The sequence below is a fragment of the Saccopteryx bilineata genome, chromosome X (genome assembly GCF_036850765.1).
Source record: "Saccopteryx bilineata isolate mSacBil1 chromosome X, mSacBil1_pri_phased_curated, whole genome shotgun sequence".
In the NCBI taxonomy this organism is placed as follows: domain Eukaryota; kingdom Metazoa; phylum Chordata; class Mammalia; order Chiroptera; family Emballonuridae; genus Saccopteryx; species Saccopteryx bilineata.
In genome coordinates, this window is record NC_089502.1 from 133,277,783 (window position 1) to 133,300,254 (window position 22,472).

The 22,472-nt window shown below is 42.8% G+C and overlaps 1 protein-coding gene across 1 annotated transcript in view; it reads right to left on the reverse strand.

Moving 5' to 3' along the window:
• CDKL5 (cyclin dependent kinase like 5) overlaps nt 1-22,472 on the reverse strand; it is a 209,556-nt gene that overhangs the window by 73,207 nt on the left and 113,877 nt on the right. Inside the window, exons 4-6 of the mRNA XM_066249429.1 lie at nt 20,095-20,140; nt 9,081-9,217; nt 1,665-1,785 (exon numbers count right to left, since the gene is read on the reverse strand). Of these exons, the coding sequence (XP_066105526.1) occupies nt 1,665-1,785; nt 9,081-9,217; nt 20,095-20,140 (304 nt within the window). The remainder of the gene's footprint in view (nt 1-1,664; nt 1,786-9,080; nt 9,218-20,094; nt 20,141-22,472) is intronic.

Sequence of the window (22,472 nt, forward strand, 5' to 3'; positions counted from 1 at the left end):
AAGAAATTTAAGAATGATTGAATCTAAGCCACCACATTTTAAGGAGCTATTCTTACTTTATGTAATACTAATAATACAAATTTTTAGAGGCAGAATATAAAACGCTTATACCTACATACCTTAAAAGCACCTCTGAGAGTATCTAGCATTATATTTACTGAAGAAAAAAATACATATAAGATACCTTTTCTGTTAGGATTTTCTGTGCAATTTCTATATTTACATATCTCTCTAGCTTTTCTATTGATTCAAAATTATAAATGTCTAACGCTGAAGCTATATTGAATGAGTCAAGATAAGATTTTTCATATTTTCCCTGGATCTTTAGAAGATGTTGTAGGAGCTGAGCAGAAATACACAGCAAATGCAGTCTAATTCCCCCTTTGGAAGGCAGCACATAATTGCATTTTTATAGAACCCATCAGCTACATCACATGATAGAAGTGAAAATGGAGAAACGGAAGGGGTAGCAGTGAAGTCTGTAGATTTCGCATCATGGTCTACTGCTAACTCCTGACCACTGATTTACTACACACTTAACCAAATCACTGTATCACTATGGAAACGCAGCTGAATCACTTCCTGATCAATATCCTCAAACTGTGTCGTACAGACTATTATTTTATCCTAGGCACAAGATTTCCAGCTGACTTGGAGAGCTATCCATGCCATCCTTGATAAGGCAACTGCTATAAAAGTTAAATGCAAGAGAAATATCAACTGTCGCTTTCTAGAAATTAATAGAAGCTGGTATTCTTCATAAGCTGTGCTTAAAGTGAGACTATTTTTAAGGTGATATCCTTGTGTTTCTGTATAGGTAAATTAAAATGTAGCATTCACTTATTTGATAATTCAAAGACAAGAAGTAGATCTAGCAACATTTTCTGACAAACGCCTTTTAGCTTCAGAATTGCACCAATCTGTGTCCCATTATTGTAAAACTCTGGAATACAAGAGAAATTATCAGAACATAAATGGTGTAGAGCTAAAGATGGTGCTGAGAATGTAATTTCCCTTTAATGCTATAAACTACATACACCTCATGGCAATAAAGGACAAAATAAGGTAGTTTATGGAAGTATAATAACGGTCTTTATGTAAGGTTGGTCAGCATGCCACCTGCAACAGTGGGCACTCTTCAGTAAGAGGTCGGGAAAACGAGGAGGTGCAGGCCCAAACTGGAGATCCCCGTCTCCAAGGGAGTGGCAAGGACTGGCAACGCTCAGTGAGGTTAGGGAGGGGGTGGTTTTGTCAGGGATTTAGGGACTATCTCTAAAGCCTGATTTGGGGCTTGTTTCCCATTACCTGGTCTACCTGAAGGACAAAAGACAATAGAGAGGGTCGCTGTCCCCACCCCCAGTAGGCTCCAAAGTGTGCATCTGCTGAGTTCTATATAACACTGGGTGTCTCTTCAGTTGAGAGGGAATATGGTTATAAAAACAGAGATCTCACCATAATATCCAAGTAAATTTGCTGTCCATACCTTTCGTGATATAAAAAGAGACTTGGAAGGAAACGATGTCTCATATCCTGTACTTTCAAAATGTAATTTATTTAAATGGAATGTGTCTATGGAAATATTCTTATGAGTAATATGTGCGATATTTTATTGTAAATTTTGACATTTTCTTTAATAGTTTCCACTTCAAAAACTGCAACCTTACCTCTGTGAACAATATCATTCTTGTGGCACCAGTGAATAGCTTTGATTAGCTGGTAGATATAACTCTTGACTTTTTCAGGTGGAACTCCGTTTGGCATTTCTTCCAGCAATTCAAGCATATTCTACAAAGTACACAGGGAGCCGTTAATCACCCAACTTAGGTAGGCCCATAAATCATTATCAACAACTTCAAAGGCATCTTGTATGATAACTCAGCCGATACACAGCCTGTATTGTTAAAAACTGTTTTGCTTTTCACCTATAACCTTTTTCATGTTGAAGCAGGATATTGTATTAAATCACGGTTCTTGTTAAAGAGAATTTCCATTTTTATTACTCCCCAGTGTTGTCCCAATAACAACCTGTGCATTTTCTGCTCTCCCTAAAACCTTTCAGGCAGCATTTTAGCAGTCCTCAAAGGAAAAGCAGTGCCAAGGCGGTAGACACTGCAGTGCATGGCGGCGAGGGGCAACAGGCATTTTAACACAGTGCGCTCTGCACCTTCAACAGACCTTCACAATCAAGTCAAGCCTTGAAAATATTCCGGGAACATCTGGAAAATATTCTTGAAAGAAATAATCCCTAAGATTAGCGGTATCCAATACAGCCGGTATAAAAATTAAAACAAGCTAGAGACGACTGCTGAAACAAAAATCCACAGACTCTAAACAAATCAATATTCCAAATTTTCAGTCTGGAGTGACCATTCTAAAATTCATGGAAATTTTTCATTTTTCATTAAGTACAAACTCCACTTAACCAGTGCCAGCGAACTTCCAGACTAAGCAAACACTCACCACTCCCTCTGTAAAGCACAAGGCTCAGGCCCACAGCACCCTTAGTTTACTGTTGTTAGACGACCAGCTTGGACAGCAGCTCTCAAAGTGGGGTCTGTGGGTCTCGGGAGGGGCCTTCAACAGCCACGCAGAGGGAACACAAAGTCAAACCATTGTCATAATAACACTTGGCCTGTGTCACTGTGCTGCCATTTACACTCATGGCACAAAGCAACGGCAGATCATTTGGTGGCACTTTAGCAAGACTCCAGGTTTTGGCCTCTTCAATGTCGTACCCTTGCAGTTAAGATAAAAACAAACTGGTTTCACTTAAGGATGCTGACTCGATGAAGCAGGGAAAATTCTGACTTTTATTAAATTTCAATTCTCGTGTACATGTCTTTATAGGAATGTACATGACCAAATGAGGAACACACAGAAAGCACTTCTTGCTGCGGCCCATGCAAGTCCGGTGGTCATCCCGAAGAAAAGCATCGGACAACGGAGCGGCAAACTGAACGAGCCACCCTGCTTGCGGAACACCGTGTTTTACTTGAAAGAATGGCGGGCACGCAAATGGATTTCTGTTAACACGTAATGGGCTTATTATTTAAATGACTTAATATTTTTACATTGTCCAGTTTTGACTTCTAAGATGAGAAACAGTCATAGGTAAAACCTACATAAATGAAGACCTCTAGGGTTCCCAACCATGTTAAGTGTAAAGGAGGACCTGGCCGCTGGCTCAGTGGACAGACATCCCACACTCGATTTCCGGTCAGGGAACATAACAGAAGCGACTATCTGCTTCTCTCCCCTTCCCTCACCCTGTACTCCCTCCTGCAGCCAGTGGCTCAATTGGTTCAAGCGGTGCCCCGGCCTCAGGTGCTAAAAATAGCTCAGTTGATTTGAGCATGAGCCCTAGATAGAGGTTGCTAGGTGAATCCCAGTCAGGGCGCAGAAGGGAGTCTGTCTTTCTATCTCTACTCCTTTCACTTAAAGAAAATAAAAATAAAAATTAAAGAAGTATAAACGAGTCCTATAGCCAAAAAGTCAGAAACCGTTGCTCTCATACAAGACAACTTGATTCTCACCAGTCAAACGGTACACATATAAGCAGTTTTTGTTGCCTGACCAAGTGGTGGTGCAGTGGATAGAGCAGGGGTCCCCAAATTTTTTACACAGGGGCCAGTTCACTGTCCCTCAGGCCGTTGGAGGCCGGACTATAAAAAAAAAACTATGAACAAATCCCTAGGCACACTGCACATATCTTATTTTAAAGTAAAAAAACAAAACAGGAACAAATACAATATTTAAAATAAAGAACAAGTAAATTTAAATCAACAAACTGACCAGTATTTCAATGGGAACTATGGGCCTGCTTTTGGCTAATGAGATGGTCAATGTGCTCCTCTCACTGACCACCAATGAAAGAGGTGCCCCTTCCGGAAGTGCGGCGGGGGCTGGATAAATGGCCTCAGGGGACCGCATGCAGCTCACGGGCCGTAGTTTGGGGACCCCTGGGATAGAGCGTCAGACTGGGATGCGGAGGACCCAGGTTCGAGACCCTGAGATCATCAGCTTGAGCGCAGGCTCATCTGCTTTGAGCAAAGCTCACCAGCTTGGACCCAAGGTCGCTGGCTTGAGCAAGGGGTTCCTCGGTCTGCTGTAGCCCCACAGTCAAGGCACATATGAGAAAGCAATCAATGAACAACTAAAGTGCAACAACAAAAATTGATGATTGATGCTTCTTATCTCTCCATTCCTGTCTGTCTGTCCCTATCTATCCCTCTCTCTGTCTCTGTAAAAAAACGAACAAACAAAAAACCAGTTTTTGTTTACAACATACCCATACCTATTTATAACAGGTACACTTGGCCCTGGCTGGTTGGCTCAGTGGTAGAGCATATGGATGTCCTGGTTTTGATTTCCGGTCAGGGCACACAGAAGCGCCCATCTGCTTCTCCACCCCTTCCCTTCTCTTTCTCTCCCTTCCCTTCCGGCAGCCATGGCTCAAATGGTTCAAGCAAGTTGGCCTCAGATGCTGAGGATGGTTCTGTGGTCTCCACCTCAGGCGCTAAAATATGGCTCAGTTGCCAGGCAATGGAGCATTGCCTCGTAATAGGCTTGCCGGGTGGATCCCGGTTGGGGCGCATGCAGAAGTCTGTTTCCCTGCCTCCCCTCCTCTCACTAAAAAAAAAAAAAAAAATCCCACAAAAAAACAAAAACAGGTACGCTTGTTATTTTAATATAACTAAATATTATAGAAACCAATGAAATAACGATTTTTAATAAAGAGAGTTGCTGCTGCTTATAAAAAAATTAAGTTTAATATTTTGGAAAGACAATAAAGAAAGCCGCCAAACACTGCTATCTAATCAAATGTGAGTGCAACAATCATAAAACAATGGCAAGGACGGGTGGTGGTGGTGATCAGGATCCCGCACAGATTGCTTTGCAAGGTTTTTATGCTTCTGTTTCACTCTGGCACAGGATATCATAGTTGATGCATTATGGGTTTGATGTATGCAAAAGACCCATCAGAACAACACTCAGAAGATCAGTACTCAAAAGGCCGTGACCCTACCTCTGAAGGAGGCTAAATCTACATTTATATGTTTTAAGTTAAACTGTTTAAAGTATATATGTACCATTTTTTAGTGATTCTCCACTTGAATTGCCCTTTTCAATTAACAAATGCATAGGAGGTCCCAAATGCACAGGAGGAGTAAGAGGGCTTTGTAATAGAGAAAATAAATTGTCTTATTTCATATTCAATTTTAAGCCCCTCAGTGGCAGAGAGGAATCCGTTCTCCTCCCGTTCCACAGTAATACAATTTGTGTGTAGATGCATAGGTGGCCAGAATGAAGAGTACATTTCTCTTCTGCCTTACAGCTGCGGTGGCCATGCAACTAAGTCCTGGCCAATGGGATCTACTAGCTGGAATTCTAGCTTGGCCTTGAGGACAAGGGCCACACCTTGGGGATGAAGCAGAAAGGCAGAAGAAACCTGGTACTCCTATGGCTGCGGAGTGACCATACCGGCCCTGTACTGGCCACCTTTGTATTTTTATGTGAGAAACTTCCATTCTGTTTCTGTTTCTGTTCCTGAGACTCTGCCCTGTTATATATCCCCTACCCTAGAGCATCCTTCTCCTTGTTCTCTTGGGACTTGTCAACCATTAGGCACTGCCAATGATGGAGTGGTGCGATGGTCACCTTCCACTGAAAAACACACAGGGCCAGAGCAAGAATCCCAGACCTGGGGGTCAAAAGACTGAGTTCTGGTGGCAGACATGGCACTTATCAGCAGACAGATCTCTCATGTGACAGACTGTCTGAAACAAAAGGTTTTTTTCTCCATTTGCTCCTACCGAATTGTTATAACTGTAATCTTGAATCATCAGTGTGAATAGAACAGAAAGAAAAAGGATAAACTGAAATAAATGTCAGAATTTTATTATTTGGCAGTGAAAACTGCAAACGGCATCATTATTTTCCACAGTCAAAAATAATATGCCCTGGCCGGAGAGCTAGGCTGGTTAGAGCATTGTGCGGACGCACAGAGGTTGCTGGTCTGATCGCTAGTCAGATCACATAGAGGAACCTGGCCGGAGAGCTAGGCTGGTTAGAGCACTGTGCGGACGCACAGAGGTTGCTGGTCTGATCACTAGTCAGATCACATAGAGGAACCTGGCCGGAGAGCTAGGCTGGTTAGAGCATTGTGCGGACGCACAGAGGTTGCTGGTCTGATCGCTAGTCAGATCACATAGAGGAACCTGGCCGGAGAGCTAGGCTGGTTAGAGCACTGTGCGGACGCACAGAGGTTGCTGGTTTGATCGCTAGTCAGATCACATAGAGGAACCTGGCCGGAGAGCTAGGCTGGTTAGAGCACTGTGCGGACGTACAGAGGTTGCTGGTCTGATCGCTAGTCAGATCACATAGAGGAACCTGGCCGGAGAGCTAGGCTGGTTAGAGCACTGTGCGGACGCACAGAGGTTGCTGGTTTGATCGCTAGTCAGATCACATAGAGGAACCTGGCCGGAGAGCTAGGCTGGTTAGAGCACTGTGCGGACGTACAGAGGTTGCTGGTCTGATCGCTAGTCAGATCACATAGAGGAACCTGGCCGGAGAGTTAGGTTGGTTAGAGCATTGTGCGGACGCACAGAGGTTGCTGGTCTGATCACTAGTCAGATCACATAGAGGAACCTGGCCGGAGAGTTAGGCTGGTTAGAGCATTGTGCAGACGCACAGAGGTTGCTGGTCTGATCACTAGTCAGATCACATAGAGGAACAGATCTGTCACCATCTCTCTGTCTCTGTCTCTCTCTCTCCCCTCCTCTCTCACTAAAATTAATCAATAAAAATAATAATAGTAATATAAAGAACATCTGATCTTGTAGCAATCCTTTTTTAAAATAACTTTAAAAAGTATGCATCAAATTTCAGTTTTATTTTGGTGGGGAAGGACCCTTAGGAAAATACCTAAATTGACACAGAAAAAGAAACCTTAAGTAAAACAGTGTTTAAAACAACAAAGAGCCTTGTAAAATTTTTCAAGTTACTATATACATCAGCGGTTCTCAACCTGTGGGTCGTGACCCCGGCGGGGGTCAAACGACCAAAACACAAGAACCGCTGCTATACACATTTCCATAATTAGGAAAAGAATTTGTAAAGGCTGAATTAAGTGAAAAGCTATATCACCGGTCAGTTGTCTCAGCAGCACTGCTATTCATGTCATGATGGTGGTGGTGGTGACAGTGGTGGTGATGATGGTGGTGGTGGTGGTGGTAGTAGTAATGATGGTGATGGTGGTGGTGGTGGTGGTGATGGTGGTGGTGGTGGTGGTGATGGTGGTGGTAGTGATGATGGTGATAGTGGTGATGATGATGGTGGTGGTGATGGTGGTGGTAGTGATGATGGTGATAGTGGTGATGATGATGGTGGTGGTGATGGGGGTGGTGGTGATGGTGGTAATAGTGATGATGGTGATAGTGGTGATGATGGTGGTGGTAATGGTAGTGGTGGTGGTGTTAGTGATGATGGTGATAGTGGTGATGATGATGGTGGTGGTGATGGGGGTGGTGGTGATGGTGGTAATAGTGATGATGGTGATAGTGGTGATGATGGTGGTGGTAATGGTAGTGGTGGTGGTGTTAGTGATGATGGTGATAGTGGTGATGATGATGATGGTGGTGGTGATGGTGATAGTGGTGATGATGGTGGTGATGATGGTGATGATGGTGGTGGTGGTAGTGGTGGTAGTGATGGTGATGGTGGTGGTGATGGTGGTGTTAGTGATGATGGTGATAGTGGTGATGATGATGGTGGTGGTGATGGGGGTGGTGGTGATGGTGGTAATAGTGATGATGGTGATAGTGGTGATGATGGTGGTGGTAATGGTAGTGGTGCTGGTGTTAGTGATGATGGTGATAGTGGTGATGATGATGGTGGTGGTGATGGTAGGGGTGATGGTGATGGTGGTGGTAATGATGGTGGTGGGGGTGGGGGTGATTATGGTGGTTGTAGTGATGATGGTGATGATGGTGGTGGTGATGGTGATGGTGGTGGTGGTGGTAGTGACAGTGGTGGTGATGGTGGTGGTGGTGGTAATGATGGTGATGGTGGTGGTGGTAGTGGTGATGATGGTGATAGTGGTGATGGTGATAGTGGTGATGCTGGTGGAGGTGGTGATGCTGGTGGAGGTGGTGATGTTGGTGGTGATGATCTCATTTATGCCCTAGAAAGCGTCCGGGAATTGGCCCAAGCAAACATAAAACCCAAAACCTCTCCAGTTGGAATCTTCAGATGATAACACAGGAAATCAGCAGGGCCACCTATTTAATGATCTTCTAAAAGGTCTGTCGGCTCCAGTTTATTTTACTCTTGGAAAGGCTGATTGAAGTTCATGACAATAGCCAACTGCAACAGCCAACTGCTGCAGGTCAGGTGCTTACAAAACTGTCGCCAGCACACAATAACATTGATTACTGTGGTTCTATTCACCCCCAGGGCACATCATGAAAGCTGTCCCTAATAGTTAATAGTTTTTAAAAAGTATAAAGCAAATACACAGAGAACTGGAACAACGTGTGATTTTCTTCTGTTCTCCCACACTTCCAGTTCCTTCCCTGCGCTCTCACCTCCCTACTCAAGCCTCACCGCATGCCTCCTGGTACACCTTCCCTCAAATACAGCCAGAGCACTGGCGATACATGGAGGCTGCTTCAAGAGCCCACCCACTCACCACCATCGGTCAGATTCAGACGCCCATCCAATGCCTGTGAGGGGTCTTACACACACCTCTGCCATCCTGTACCATCACTGCCACTTTATTTGTCTCTCCCTGGGAGCCTCACTTAGGGTTCATTAAAATAAACCAAGTGTATGATGAATATAGATTGTCCAACTTCAGAAGCCAAGTCAATAAGTTGTTTAAATTTAAGATTCTATCTATACAGTTAAATTGTAGAAAATCCATCAATATATTTCAGGACTTCTCTAATGATTCCATTTTTAAAGGTCCTCAGATTATAACATTGACAAGTCATACCAAATAACAATACTTCCTTGAAGAGTGTCAGAAACAGCCCTAAACAAAAGGATCGGGCAAACCCCACACTCAATGAGCGACTTACCTTTTCAACATACTCAAATACCAAGTACAGCTTCCCCCTGCGGCGGAAGGCTTCCTTCAGCTCCACGATGTTCTCTTGCTTGAGAGTGCGGAGCATTTTGAGCTCTCGCAGAGTCGTCTCCTTGACCTCTTCATTTTCTAGCGTGTAAGCAATGGTGAGCAGAGCAAGATTAAAGCTTTAAAATTACTATTCAAACATTTCTAATACTGAAACCATTAATTTAATTTCACTTTCCACTTTGAGTACTTCTGCATGAGACGCCCAAGGATGCCATATTAGATATCACCTTTTCTTGTTCAAAGGAGCGACAAGAAACTTCAGGAAAAGGATTATTTGACCAGCATGAACCTAATTTTCTGCTTGAATTTTCTGTATCTCCTTATTGTAAAGTGTATGTGTAAAACACAGAGTTCCAAGTACCACATATGAATAATCCATTGTCCGTTTAGCTCTAACACTATTTGAAGGAGTTAAAAAAGGGTAAAAAGGAATCAACTGTATCAGTGTGCAGAAGAGCCTGTGCAGCATCTGTAGCAGTTGATGTTTTTAAGTCTGGCCTGAAGCTTTGGCTTAAAAGAGCATTTTATTCCTCAGGCTGCGTGTGAGTCACGTCAGTGAGCAGAGGCCATGTGCCAGGCATCCACAGTACAGCGCCCACAGTGCAGCGCCCAGTCAAGCTGCAGGGAATTCTAAGTGTGTCTGATCTTCTCTTGGAACAGCAGCTGCTGTAGGTTCCTGCTGTCCTCCTGTGTGGTATGTCCATCTGTCCCTCCCAGATGGTGTAGCTGTATTGGGGTGGAGAACGTATGCTGACCCAACAACCCCATCCACATCGTCAATGTCACTCACGATAACCCCCACAAACAAGGAGGAAGGATCCACTCTAATGGATTCATTAACAGGGACAGTGGGAAAGGTAATACTTCATTTTATGATTTAGCCAGGAAATTCTAACTACCATGTTTATGTATATACACACAAGCATACAGATTCATAATTCCTTATCTGCAATTCTAACAATTCAAAAATCAGGCTAAAAATTGAACTCTTTTTCTAGTTATGGCAAATCTCTTTAAAAGCAATACCTGAACTGACATGACCCACTAACAGTCTTTGGATATGCATCTCACTTAGTATGAATATTCATATGTTGTGCTTTTGAACAGTACCTGATTACAGGTGCTAAAGTAATAGGCCATATTTTCATTCTAAAATCCCAAAGTGAAAAACTAGGAAACATGCTTGTCCCCCATGATTTCAGAACATTTCTTTAGACCTTCGCACTATCTTTATTTATATACTGTGGTGCCTCGACACACGAGTTTTACTGGTTTCGTGGCCAAGCTCATGACTCAATTTGCTCATGTGTCAAATCAAATTTCCCCATTTAAATTAATGGGGATGCAATGAATCCATTCTGGCCCCCAAAAACCACATAAATTTTTTGTTTTATTTGCTTTTAAATAAGAAAATATACTTTATAAATAACAAATACATACACACACATATATAAACATAATAAAAGAGTATGTAAAGAAATAAACTGGTTTATAAAGTGTATTTACTTTCAAGGTCAGGTGAAGATGCTGGCAGAGGGGGAAGAGACATTAACATAACAATGGCCCTTCCCAAGCAGGAAGGTAATTAGCAATTTCACAGACAGCTGCCCAGCATAATTTCTAACAATAAAAGTGAGCAAACTCAAAAAACAAATTGTACAAATTCATTTGCCCAACACTTGTGATTCAAATATCCGCTCGTGACTTAAAGCAAAATATCCTGTGAGTGACTGCACGTCTCTCATATTGTTCATGATTTAAAGTGCTCATGTGTCAAGGTACCACTGTATTTGTCTTCTAACTGGTTTGACATCTGTGTGGCCACCCCTACAAACCGAGAGCTCTGGGAGGGCAGGCCTTAGGTAAGGGTCAGAATGTTAGCTTCAGAGTCTCAGTTGTGTGGCTTAGGTTTTGGCACGTTTTGGTTGGAGGAAGGGAGAAAATGGAGTTTGGGGATAGAAGCAAAAAAGATGAAGATACCTTCCAGGAAGAAATACTCCCTAAGCAAGATACACAGGAGGAAAACCCTGCCTGGAGCCAAAGGGGGTACGGAAGATTCTAACTGCATCACCAGGAGCACCTCTCAGGTTGTTTTCTATCCCAACCCGCAGTCACACTGAGACTAAAGGAAGAACTGCTTACACAAACGAAGATTCCCACCACTTCGGCATGCACACTGTTGGAGAAGGCTGGGACTAACATTAGGAAAGGCAGAGAGAGAGAATGCCTAGCAGAAGGAAAGCAAGGTCTAGCAAGAGCTAAGGCCAGCGGCAGCTTAGGCAGTGGACCAGCCCAGCCCAGCCCACTCCAGGGGGACTCAACAGTGCAACAGAGCACGCCACAGGAGGGGACACCTGGTAGTAGAGGGGAAACAAGTCTGATGTGATCAGGGGGTTTCCCAAAGCAGCTTAGAGGATTGGGGGCTTGGAGTGGGGAGGGAGACACAGAGGTCCAGCTCATCTGCCAGTAGGGGCCGATGCTCAGAAGTGGTGCTTTGTGAGAACTGCTGAGGTGAGAAGTGAGGAGGCAGACAGACTCCTGCATATGTCTAACTGGGATTCACCTGGACTTCTCACCTTAGCAGTTCTCACAGTCACACTAAAAGCCTTTAGTCTTATGAAGAAGGCTAACCTCCTTCTCTGCTATCCCACCTGAGTTACTCTCAAGTTGGAGGTAATCAAACTAAACTTCACCTAGTTCTAAGACACAGAGCCACACAGATCTCAGTAAGCAGCAAGGAATCTTCTAACAAGGAAGTGGTTCAGCAAGAGAAACATACTGATTCCTCATGACCTGGTCCCTGGCCACTTTCTATCCTCCTCTCATGCCCCCCTCCCCCCAGCTCCCTGAGCATTTCAGGTCCCCAAATAGCCTCAAACTCTTTGTCAATGGTCAGGCCTTTTAACTTGTTCCCTCTGCCAGAACTCTCATTCAGGGCTGGCTCCTTCAGGTGTCAGTTTAAACGTCACTCCTCATGAGCCTTGCCCAGAGCACTAAAACAAAGTAGCCTTCCATTTCCATTATTCCTTATCACAGGACTCTGAACATTTCTTTCAGATCTTCACCCTATCTTTATTGAGGTATTTGTTTGCTAACTGGTTTCACATCTGTGTGGCCACCCCTACAAACCCAGAGCTCTGGGAGGGCAGGCCTTAGTTCTTCAGTTCAACCTTATACACCTAATGACCTAGCACTGTCACTAAGAGGAGATCAATCAATACTTCCGGCCCTGGCCAGTTGGCTCAGTATTAGTACCTGATTAGTCAGCCCGATGTGTGGAAGTCCCGGGTTCAATTCCCAGCCAAGGCACACAGAAGTGCCCATCTGCTTCTCTACCCCTCCCCCTCTCCTTTCTCTCTCTCTCTTCCCCTCTCACAGCCAAGGCTCCATTGGAGCAAAGTTGGCCTGGGTGCTGAGGATGGCTCCATGGCCTCTGCCTCAGGAACTAGAATAGCTCCTGTTACAATGGAGCAATGCCCCAGATGGGCAGAGCATCACCCCCTAGTGGGCATGCCGGGTGAATCCCAGTTAGGTATATGCAGGAGTCTGTCTGCCTCCTCACTTCTCATTTCAGAAAAATAAATAAGAGAATTAAAAAAAAATACATACATACACACATACATACATGCATACATACTTCCCACAGTGCTGTGAAGAAATCTTTGCTCATATGTGGCTTGCTCTTATTCCCTTAAGACATGGCAGCCACAATGCGAGACCTAGATTTTGTATGCTTTTAACCCACTAACACTGTGAGATGTGACTTTGGGCAAGCCACCTAACTTCTCATTCATGAGATAAATAAATGGGCACCTCCCCACATACACATACCCTTAAAATTCCCATAGCCTTTTCTAAATCTAGTAATCTATGGTTTCTTTTCATTAAAATGTCATTGATTATGAGACTAAACCTCACTGAAATCTGGTTCTATGGTATATATACATCATTTAAATCTATACTGACTCTACCTAAGAATGGTCAGAGAGAGAAGAAATGGATTCTTCAAAAATCAGCTCACAAAATCACTTAGTATGTAGGACCCAAACGACCTCATTTGAGCAGCCTTTTTGAGGAAATGAAGGCTTCTCTAATACATGCCAGTCAGAAGCATTAAAAGTTGAGGTAATCATTTCGGCACTGAGATGGTAATAAATGGGAAAGGGCAGGAAGTAAAATTATTAATTTCCTAAGTGCAAGCAAAATGTGCACTCTTCAGTACTGGGTCTCTCCTGATGCCTTTGTCCCTCTGAGTACTTCTAAGGTTCCCGGTGTACCCTGGACTCTATGAGGAAAACTGGGGCACGGAACAATCAGATGATGGGGAAGAAAAGCACATTCCACTTCCATGTGCTCTCTCCTCAGAGGTTCAGAAGGTAGCCAAGCTCTTCAATGAGGCAGCTTTTTAAAGGTGGGGGCAGAGCCCACTAAAGTGAGCACAAAAAGCCCTGCCTTCTAGTTGACAGAACCCCGTGGCTTCGTTTTTAGGCCAGGCTCCTCCAGTTTACACAGGAAGAAGCCAAGCTGAGGAAAAATAACTTTCTCAGAGTGAGTGAAGAGAATGCTACACTGAGCAGAACATGGACGCAGGCAACATGGCAGAGGGCAGGGAGCGGGCTTTGCAGAGAGAGCTGGAACAGTCCGGCTCCAGTCTAGACTCTGTTCCTGCACTGCTCAGGTGAGGGGCAAAGCAGCATGCTGTGGGCTCAAGAAAAACTCAGCAAAGACCAAGGGGTCTGCATCTTAGTCTCAGTTAACCACACACGAGCTGTGCAGCTCTGTGCCTTCGGTTTCTGAGCTGGCGTTGAGGTTCTTCTAGATGATGGAGAAGGTCCTTCCAGCTCTGAGAGCTGGTGTTATGTCCATGTGATTCCTGCTGATGCGCATGCCCATTGAGGCTGTTGAGCTTAGTACAGACAGGAACTCTAACAAAGTTATATAAATTTTACTGAGTAGTGACTAAATGGTAGAGTAGAAAAAGAACATTAAGTAAAAAAAACAACAACACTATTGCTAAGCTTGCTAGGAAAGCAAGTTAACACATATAAAATCAAGAAGAGAGATTCACTAAAGTAAAAGAAAACAATTTTTAAGAAGGAAGATAAATAAACAAATGCAAACATAAGTGATGAAAAGAAAAAAAACTAAAGATGAGCTGAATTTCTATTGTAACTCTATTTTTAAAGGACTGTGGGCTTGTAAAAGAAACCCAGAAATAGCTGTAACCTACTTTTTGAAATCCTAACCCTGACAGTCTTGTATAGCCAAAGAGACCCCCGAAACGGAACTTTAAACAGGTATGATGGGGGGGAGTCAACCCATCCTGTATAAAACCAAAGGGTATCTATCCTGTTTGAGTCTGGCTGCCCTGACTGAAGAAGGCACAACAGGAGGGCAGCCAACATGAATGGCCAGCAGGGTTTGACTAGTGGTGCTGTCATCTATACCAGAAAAGATGAGAACACTTCAGTCTTCAGAGATGAAGGCTGGGGAAAGCACAATGGAAGTTTATTACATTGTGAAAGGTACAAAATGTTCACCAAATCCTAGAAGAATCCCTGAAGTTTGAAAGAGATCTATTTTGGACATTAAAAGCAAGCATGGTGACATCATGACTAACAGAATGCTCAAACACAGGTAACTGAATTGTCTGCTTAACCAGGGATTAGAATGTTAGTTCAAGGCCTCTCTTATGGAGAAATCAAGTTCTTGAATTTAAGGACCAAAGATTATACCATTATACAAAACAAGAGTGAGTTTCTTGATCTAGAGTTCAGAATAGAGCTTTCTAGTGTCTGGGTAAAAACAAGATGACATAAATTACAAGAAAACAATGGATGACCAAGTAAACATTTTTTCATGATTAAGGAGAATAAATATATATCCCAAGAGAAAAGTATCTATGGAAAACAAAAGCAGCAGCAGGATATGAATGCAAGTATTTTCATTTGATATAAAAGCAGAGACTCCACCTAACCTCCATCTGAACTGAAGACTGCACCACGGCTCCCCGAGTCAGTCTCCCGCATGCGACAAGTAGGGCGGGCCCTCCTCATTCTAACACCTGTCTATTCAGAGAAAGACTGAGGAGTCCGAAGAAGCAAAGCGTACTGTCACATCAGAAGATCCACATGTGTATGTCGAAAATAAATTCTAGGCCATAGGATTTCCTCAAGCAAAGGCTGAACAGACAATGTTTTTAATTCTCACTGGTCCAAAGCTATCTAGTGTAAATCAGTTCTCTTGGATTATTTCATAAATTGAAGGACAGAAGACACATGTATGTGTGTGCATGAGAATGATAACCCAACTGTGATAGAAGATTATCATCTGAACATAAAACATCATTGTACAATACTGGACTTATAGAAAGGGCAGGAGAATTAAGGTAATTTTATCATTACACATAGTCCGAAAACTATCTTTTAACAAATAATTTCTAGTACCTTTTTGGTCTGTCTGTAGTCATTTTTCTCTTCTCAGAAAACCCAAATACTGAGTGGAATTAATTCTAAGAAGACTTCTGGTTGGTTAGGTGTTTCTCAGTTAATGTTTCTCTGTGGAAACTTACATTAATATACAAATTTATATAATACTACCTTCAGGTTATCTTAAGAATTCATTATCTGCCTGACCAGGTGGTGGCGCAGTGGATAGAGCTTTGGACTGGGATGCAGAAGGACCCAGGATCGAGACCCCGAGGTCGCCAACTTGAGTGTGGGCTCATCTGGTTTGAGCAAAAAGCTCACCAGCTTGGACCCAAGGTCCCTGGCTCAAGCAAGGGGTTACTCGGTCTGCTGAAGGCCCGTGGTCAAGGCACATATGAGAAAGCAACCAATGAACAATTAAGGTGTCGCAATGCGCAACGAAAAACTAATGATTGATGCTTCTCATCTCTCTGTTCCTGTCTGTCTGTCCCTGTCTATCCCTCTCTCTGACTCTCTCTCTGTCTCTGTTAAAAAAAAAAAAAGAATTCATTATCTGAGACTTCATAGTTATGATAATGTATAAAGAAGCACATGTCATCAAAACAAGAAAATATTAACTAATGAAGCGATCTCAGATAAAAATGCCATCACTCAAACATTCCTCCCTTTTAACAGAGTTTTTGTCCCCCATCCAGGGTATCAGAGTCTTTCAGGGAAAGTCATAGGCAAAGACACTGATAAATGATCTGATAGAGTTCTTTATCAGAATAAAAAACTGACAAGAATGAAGACAGAAAGGCAGGAATATACAAAAATGAAGAGAAACTGAGAAAGCCTTCTGTGTATTTTTTAATGACTCTTTTTATTGTGAAAGCTATTCATTGACCTAGCCTACAATTTTACTGTAAAAACTGCTCCTCCCCCAAAAGAGAACACTTGATTCTTTTTTTCTAAGAAATAGCATATAATTGCTATTATAACCTAAATACTATTAACTATAAGATAAGCTTATTTTTGTAATTTTAGTTTCTTTTCCCCCATCTTTTATTTACTATGAAATTTTGGTTTACATTTTAAGTAATAATCTATTATCCTGGGATAATAGGGACCTCTTGAACTAAATAATGGTCTACCTTAAAATGTGGTTTCCAAACATTTTATACAAATTTGTGGATACATAGATATGTAACAGGAAAATAGGAGACAGTCATAATCATTTAAAGCTAACAAAAGATAATGTATACTCATAAAATATTCCTCAGCGTGAGAATACTTGATTAGCTTGAATGTGGGTCAAAGTTCAGATCTTATTATGGTTTAACAGTATTTTTACAGGGTTATTTCATTATCTTCACAAAAACTTAAATATATGGATTTAGAAGAATCACCATCATAATTTCAGGAGAATATTTTCAGCGTAAGTAGTAAAGGAGATTAATGAGAGCTATATGACAATAAGGACAATATTATAAAACTCTATTTTTATTAGAATTGGTCTAAAATGTAAGATGATAAACTGTTTCAGAATAAAGTGGCGTCTATAGGGGTTGAATGGACATCCTCATCTGTCCTTGACTATCTCTGCACGTTACACTCCGAAAGTGCTGTTCCACACACATGTTCCCTTACTTTCCGTTAAACATATTACTTCTCTGGCAGCAGAAAAGGCAGGAAAAAGTCTGAGATCTATCAGGGAGTACTGGAAACAGTAGGAAAGTGTTCCTAAAATAGGACTGAACTAAAAAGTTATGAAAAATTGATGTCTTCAGAGTCTATCAAAGAAATGTTTAAGGAGTATCCCTATAGAAGTATGCGTAGGCATGCCCACAAAGATGTCCGTCTGCAAAGTGGGTGGGTATACAGAGCAAGAGGGAGTGGACTTTTGGACACCTGACAGTCCAATATGGAGTCACTGTCAGCCATGACAGTTAGGTCAAGTGCTATGTCAAGACTGAGGTAATGGGGTGTAATGGGACTACTCTCAGGAGGGCCCAGACCACCCAAAACCACAAGTCTGGACAGTTGGATAAGAACTCCATCTGGACACCAACATGAGTGGGACCTCCACTCCTGGCGGGTTAAGAACTCGGAACTCTGATCACCCAGCACTTGAGCCTGGCTGGACCACAGGTCATATCTGGACCCTGTACTTCCACTCCACCAGATGCATGTCGCCACTGTGGCTGCCTGGCTTGGGACTGACGCCCACCTCTCCACCTGCAGATGCCACCAGTGCTCAGGACTTTGTGCCGGACACTCGTTCTGCTCGCTCTGTCATTTCACTTCCCGCTCTCTGTGTGTAACCTGCATGTGACTCTATTGGCTTATTGGGGAGGCCTACTGTGATAGACCTGGCACTGTGGAAACTGTGGGAAGACACAAACACGTGTACTCCTTTGGAGGATGCTCCCTTGCTCACGACAGTGGGTGATAAGGGCTGCATGCCTGAGGGATAGTAACTGATACTGGCCCGAGGGAGCAGAAGGCAGAGTTGGAGTCACGTTTTGTCAGCTTAGTGAAATAAGGGCTGATCAAATGTGTCCTATAATGTCTACACTATTCATACATCCCCGGGATACCACAGCTAGAAACAATATTGCCTCAAAATGATACAAATTCAATCAAAGCACTGACTACTATTTACTTATAGGTCTTAATTGTACTAATAGGTCATGAGCTTCTTGACAATATCCACACCGGAGGGACTCACCTCCGTAGCTTCCGGTACCTCATCCAGTGCTCAGTGAATTTCAGCAGACACACTACTGATTGCCACACAGAAGATATTACACAGGTACACGTATTTCGTTTCACTGAAGCTAAGAATTGAGAACTGGTACGTGGAAGATGGAGCTTGTAAAGAACATGGCACTTAGTTGTTCGTTTTTTAAAGCAATGGCATACAATGTCCTAGAATAAATTATATCTAGGACCTAGATTATACTGCTTTTCAAAAATTTGATGATGATTATTATTTTTATGGAGGATGATACCTGATGATGTTCCTCAAAAGAGGAATGCACAGGCATAAGTCTTACCACCCATGGGATCTACTGTTGCAACCACTCTTTTTAGTAGGTCACCATTCTCTTTCTGCCACCTGTGGTTAGTCCAAAGCCACTGCTCAAAGAGCTTATTTCCACTGAAACAAGTAGTTGCTGGCCAGAGTGGGCTCTGGGCCTACAACTACTGTATCCTGTTAGACCACAGGTACATCATTTGAAGCAGTTTCCCCCCATTTTGTTTAGAAGCATTTTTTTATTGCCTTGTCTTTGAGGCGGCCGGGGACAATGGCTGCCCAAGTTCCTGGCTGGTGTGCACATGCTCCACGCGACCAGCACGCCCGGGTCAGGCTCCATGGCACACCACTGGCTCGACACCACAGGCCCTGGCTCGCAAGCCCTTCCGGCTATTTGACGTTTGCTAAGTCTCAGTCTAAGGTAAGGGTGATGAAACTGTTCACAAATACAGAGGCTGCCGTCTTAGAGCAGTCAATCAGCGTGTGCTGATGAAGGTAGGCTGTGACTGCTCTTGTCATAGTTCTAATTCGATATAAAGGTTGATGCTGTGCTGGTGACGCTTACACCTGGAGCACTATTTTTCAAGTGGCAAGTTGTGACTCATTCATGGTGAAATCAATGTACTTGATGCCACAATAAGCATTTACATGAATTTATATGAGCAAGAAGAACAGAAAATGGAGAACCTCACATTAGCAGAAGAAGGCACTCTGTGACACTTGTGCTTCAGCTATACATAGGACATTATGTATGTTGGCACTGGGATAAGATGTAAAAAAGAAATTCTACTGTGGGTCTCAGTCCAAAAAAAAAAAAAAATTAGAGCTTCTCAAACAGCATGCACGTTTCCACGGCCAGTTTCATACTCGGCTATTTTTAACAGGCCAACAGTCTACATTAAAATCCCCACTAAACTACTAAAAGGCTTTATTTTTTTTTTGATACATTACCTTTTTTGTAGATTACTTTTTAAAAAATGGTTTACTTTAACCTTTCTTGCACAGTGTGGGGTAATTTTAATACTCTATTTAAAATGGTCATGAAATATGAACAAGCCCTCCAAGTAGTATTTCCCCTTGAAAGGTTTTTATTTACCCAGTGACTTAATATATAACGACTCCCACTTATTCTTGTATTTCTGACTAGGACCTGGAGATCATACCACTGAATATCGAAGTCTTTCACATAGTGCTTGCTATTTTTGTGCGAACCCACAGAAATTGTTACTTCAAATCAGTTTTCTCATAAAGCTTTCCAATGTTGACTTTACCTTAAACTATAAAATGAGTTTTCTAATATTATGAGATTTGAAAAGTTTCATGCAGAAGGAACTAAATTTTTCAAAGCAAAGTATGATTTAAAAAATAAGCTCTATTCACTTTCTTTAACTGAGACTTGATAATTTCTGGAATAGAGTCTAATCAGCTCAATCTCATCTCTGTCACATTCTGTTCACAGAAATTAAAAAATATATATGTATGTAGAAAAAAAAAATATATATATATACCTTCACTATCCTTGAATTTCTTGATTGCGACGATTTCATGTGTCTCCTGCAAGGGAAAAGGCAAAGAAAAGTCATTCTCCCATGTCTTTCAAACTGGGGATCCCAATTATCCGGGGGTAGGTATATTCTGAGACAGAGTAGCAAGAACCCAGCAAGGAAAAAATAGATCCTCCTCCCTCCTCCTCCCCAGTCCATCACTTCTCAGTTCCAAAATTCTTTCTTAGTGCCCTGCAGACATCGTCAGGAAGAGAAGAGGAAAAGGCAAACAAGGAGGGGGCAAAGGGCAGAGACGGGAGAGCACCCGGATGGCCCAGAACTGTCAATGTCTCGAGGACAAACCAAAGGGCCAGGGTGACTGGTAACAGACCCCCAACTGCTCTCTGAAACCCAGGGATACATTTTTATTGGCCTTCCAAGACCAGAGACAAGGCTTCTACACTGCTGGGCAGTAGCTGGCAGCAGAATGCCTCTTCCGGTATCCTGTCTCACTTACCTTTTCCTAACGAATCCACCTAGTTGTTCACCAGCTCTTCCCTATGGACAGTCACTTCAATGCAAACTGGGATAAACATTTGTCACCAAATACCAATCACCAACCTCCCCGCCTGCCCCCCGCCTTTAGTTAGTTCTCCTGAACGACAGATGTAGCTTGCAAGCACAACCCTACTTGAAACTGCAACATGGCAGATCTTTTTCTTTTCCTTTTTCTTTTTGGGTGGAAGAGAAGAATAGAAGGGCTGGAAAGGAAATGGAAATGCTAAGAACTAAGTTCCACTAGGCTAAATAACTCATGTCTAATTCTGGTTTATAAAAAGCTTTTGGAAAATAACATAGATTTCTCAAAGCAAACGCATCGCATAGAAAGGTCTTCTGAATGACTCAGGCCTGCTTTTTACTCTGAATACACTTCAAAATCTGTAGGATCAGATCTTTTAATAAAAAAATTTTCCCTGTATCAAAATAAAGGCTTCAGAAAGGAACATAATACCAGGTAATAACCAACAGGGTACAGTTTATTTCCCTTTTTTTAATTAACTGAGAGGCGGGGAGGCAGATAGACAGGCTCCTGTGTGTCAAACAGGCTCCCGCATGCACCCAGACCAGGATCCACCTGGCAAGCCCCACACTGAGTGATGCTCTGCCCATCTGAGGCTGCTGCTTTGTTGCTAAGCAACTGAGCTATTTTAGCACCTGAAATGAGGCCATGGAGCCATCTTCAGTGCCTAGGGCCAACTTGCTCACCATTGGAGCCATGGCTACAGGAGAGGGAGAGGGAGGGGGAAAGGGAGAAGGAGAAAGAAGGAAAGCCAGGGAAAGAGAGGAAGAGATACAGGGTGAGGAAGAGAGAGAGAGAGAGAGGGAGAGGGAGGGAGAAAGAGAGAGGGAGAGAGAGAGGGAGGGCCAAAGAGAGAGGGAAAGGGAGAGAGGGGGGGAGGAAGGGGGGGAGGGAGAGAGGGGGGGGAGGGAGGAGAGGGGTGGAGAAGCAGATGGTTGTTTCTCTTGTGTGCCCTGACTGGGAATCGAACTTGGGACATCCACAGGTGGGGCCGACGCTCTACTGCTGAGCCAACCGGCCAGGGGCAGTGCAAATTATTAATATTAAAAATATGTGCTTTTCGCCTAAGTTTCTTACAAAAGCAAGGAGAATCATGAAAGTGGGGAGGGGGAGAGAAGGAAAAGTGACCATTTTAATCATTATGCTGAAAGATAAACCAAGTTGTAACTATGTGAGTAAATTAAACCTTTCCCTTTCTCATTTGCCCATTGAAAAAAAAAATACCAGATTTCACATTTGTCTTATAGGAAAAAATGATCTGAAAATGCTATCCGCTACTGAGAAGAAAGATTCTTAAGGGTATTATGCTTTTGTTTTTAACGAAGAAACAGAACTGTAGAGTACAGACAGCTTTTAGGATATAATGTACTTGTGTATTAGCAGACCTTGTGACCTAAATATAGAAGCAGCCTTCCAGGTATTTCCTGATACGGTAAATTTCACTACTGAGAAGGAATAACTGCAAAGCCAGCAAAATGCCGTGAAAAACGGGCTACAATATTAGTGCCGGTGATAGCAGGTAACTCTTCTAGGCATGCTACTCTCTCAGAACACTGATACCCTTTTTCTTATGGGGTTCCTTTTCAAATGGCTCAAGCTAGCAACCTACCTATGGCACAAGGGATAGAGCAAACACTATGAGGAAACTGCTCACAGCTCAAGCCAAGGGGCAGCACGATATGCACTCTGGGAGAGAGTAAGACTGCTCACACACATCTCAAGAAGTTCCAGGTAGCGTTTCATCCTATACTGCACTCTAAACTCAGAATCTCACATACATTTTTTTATTGCATACTCAGTGTTAAAGCCTTACTTGATTTTA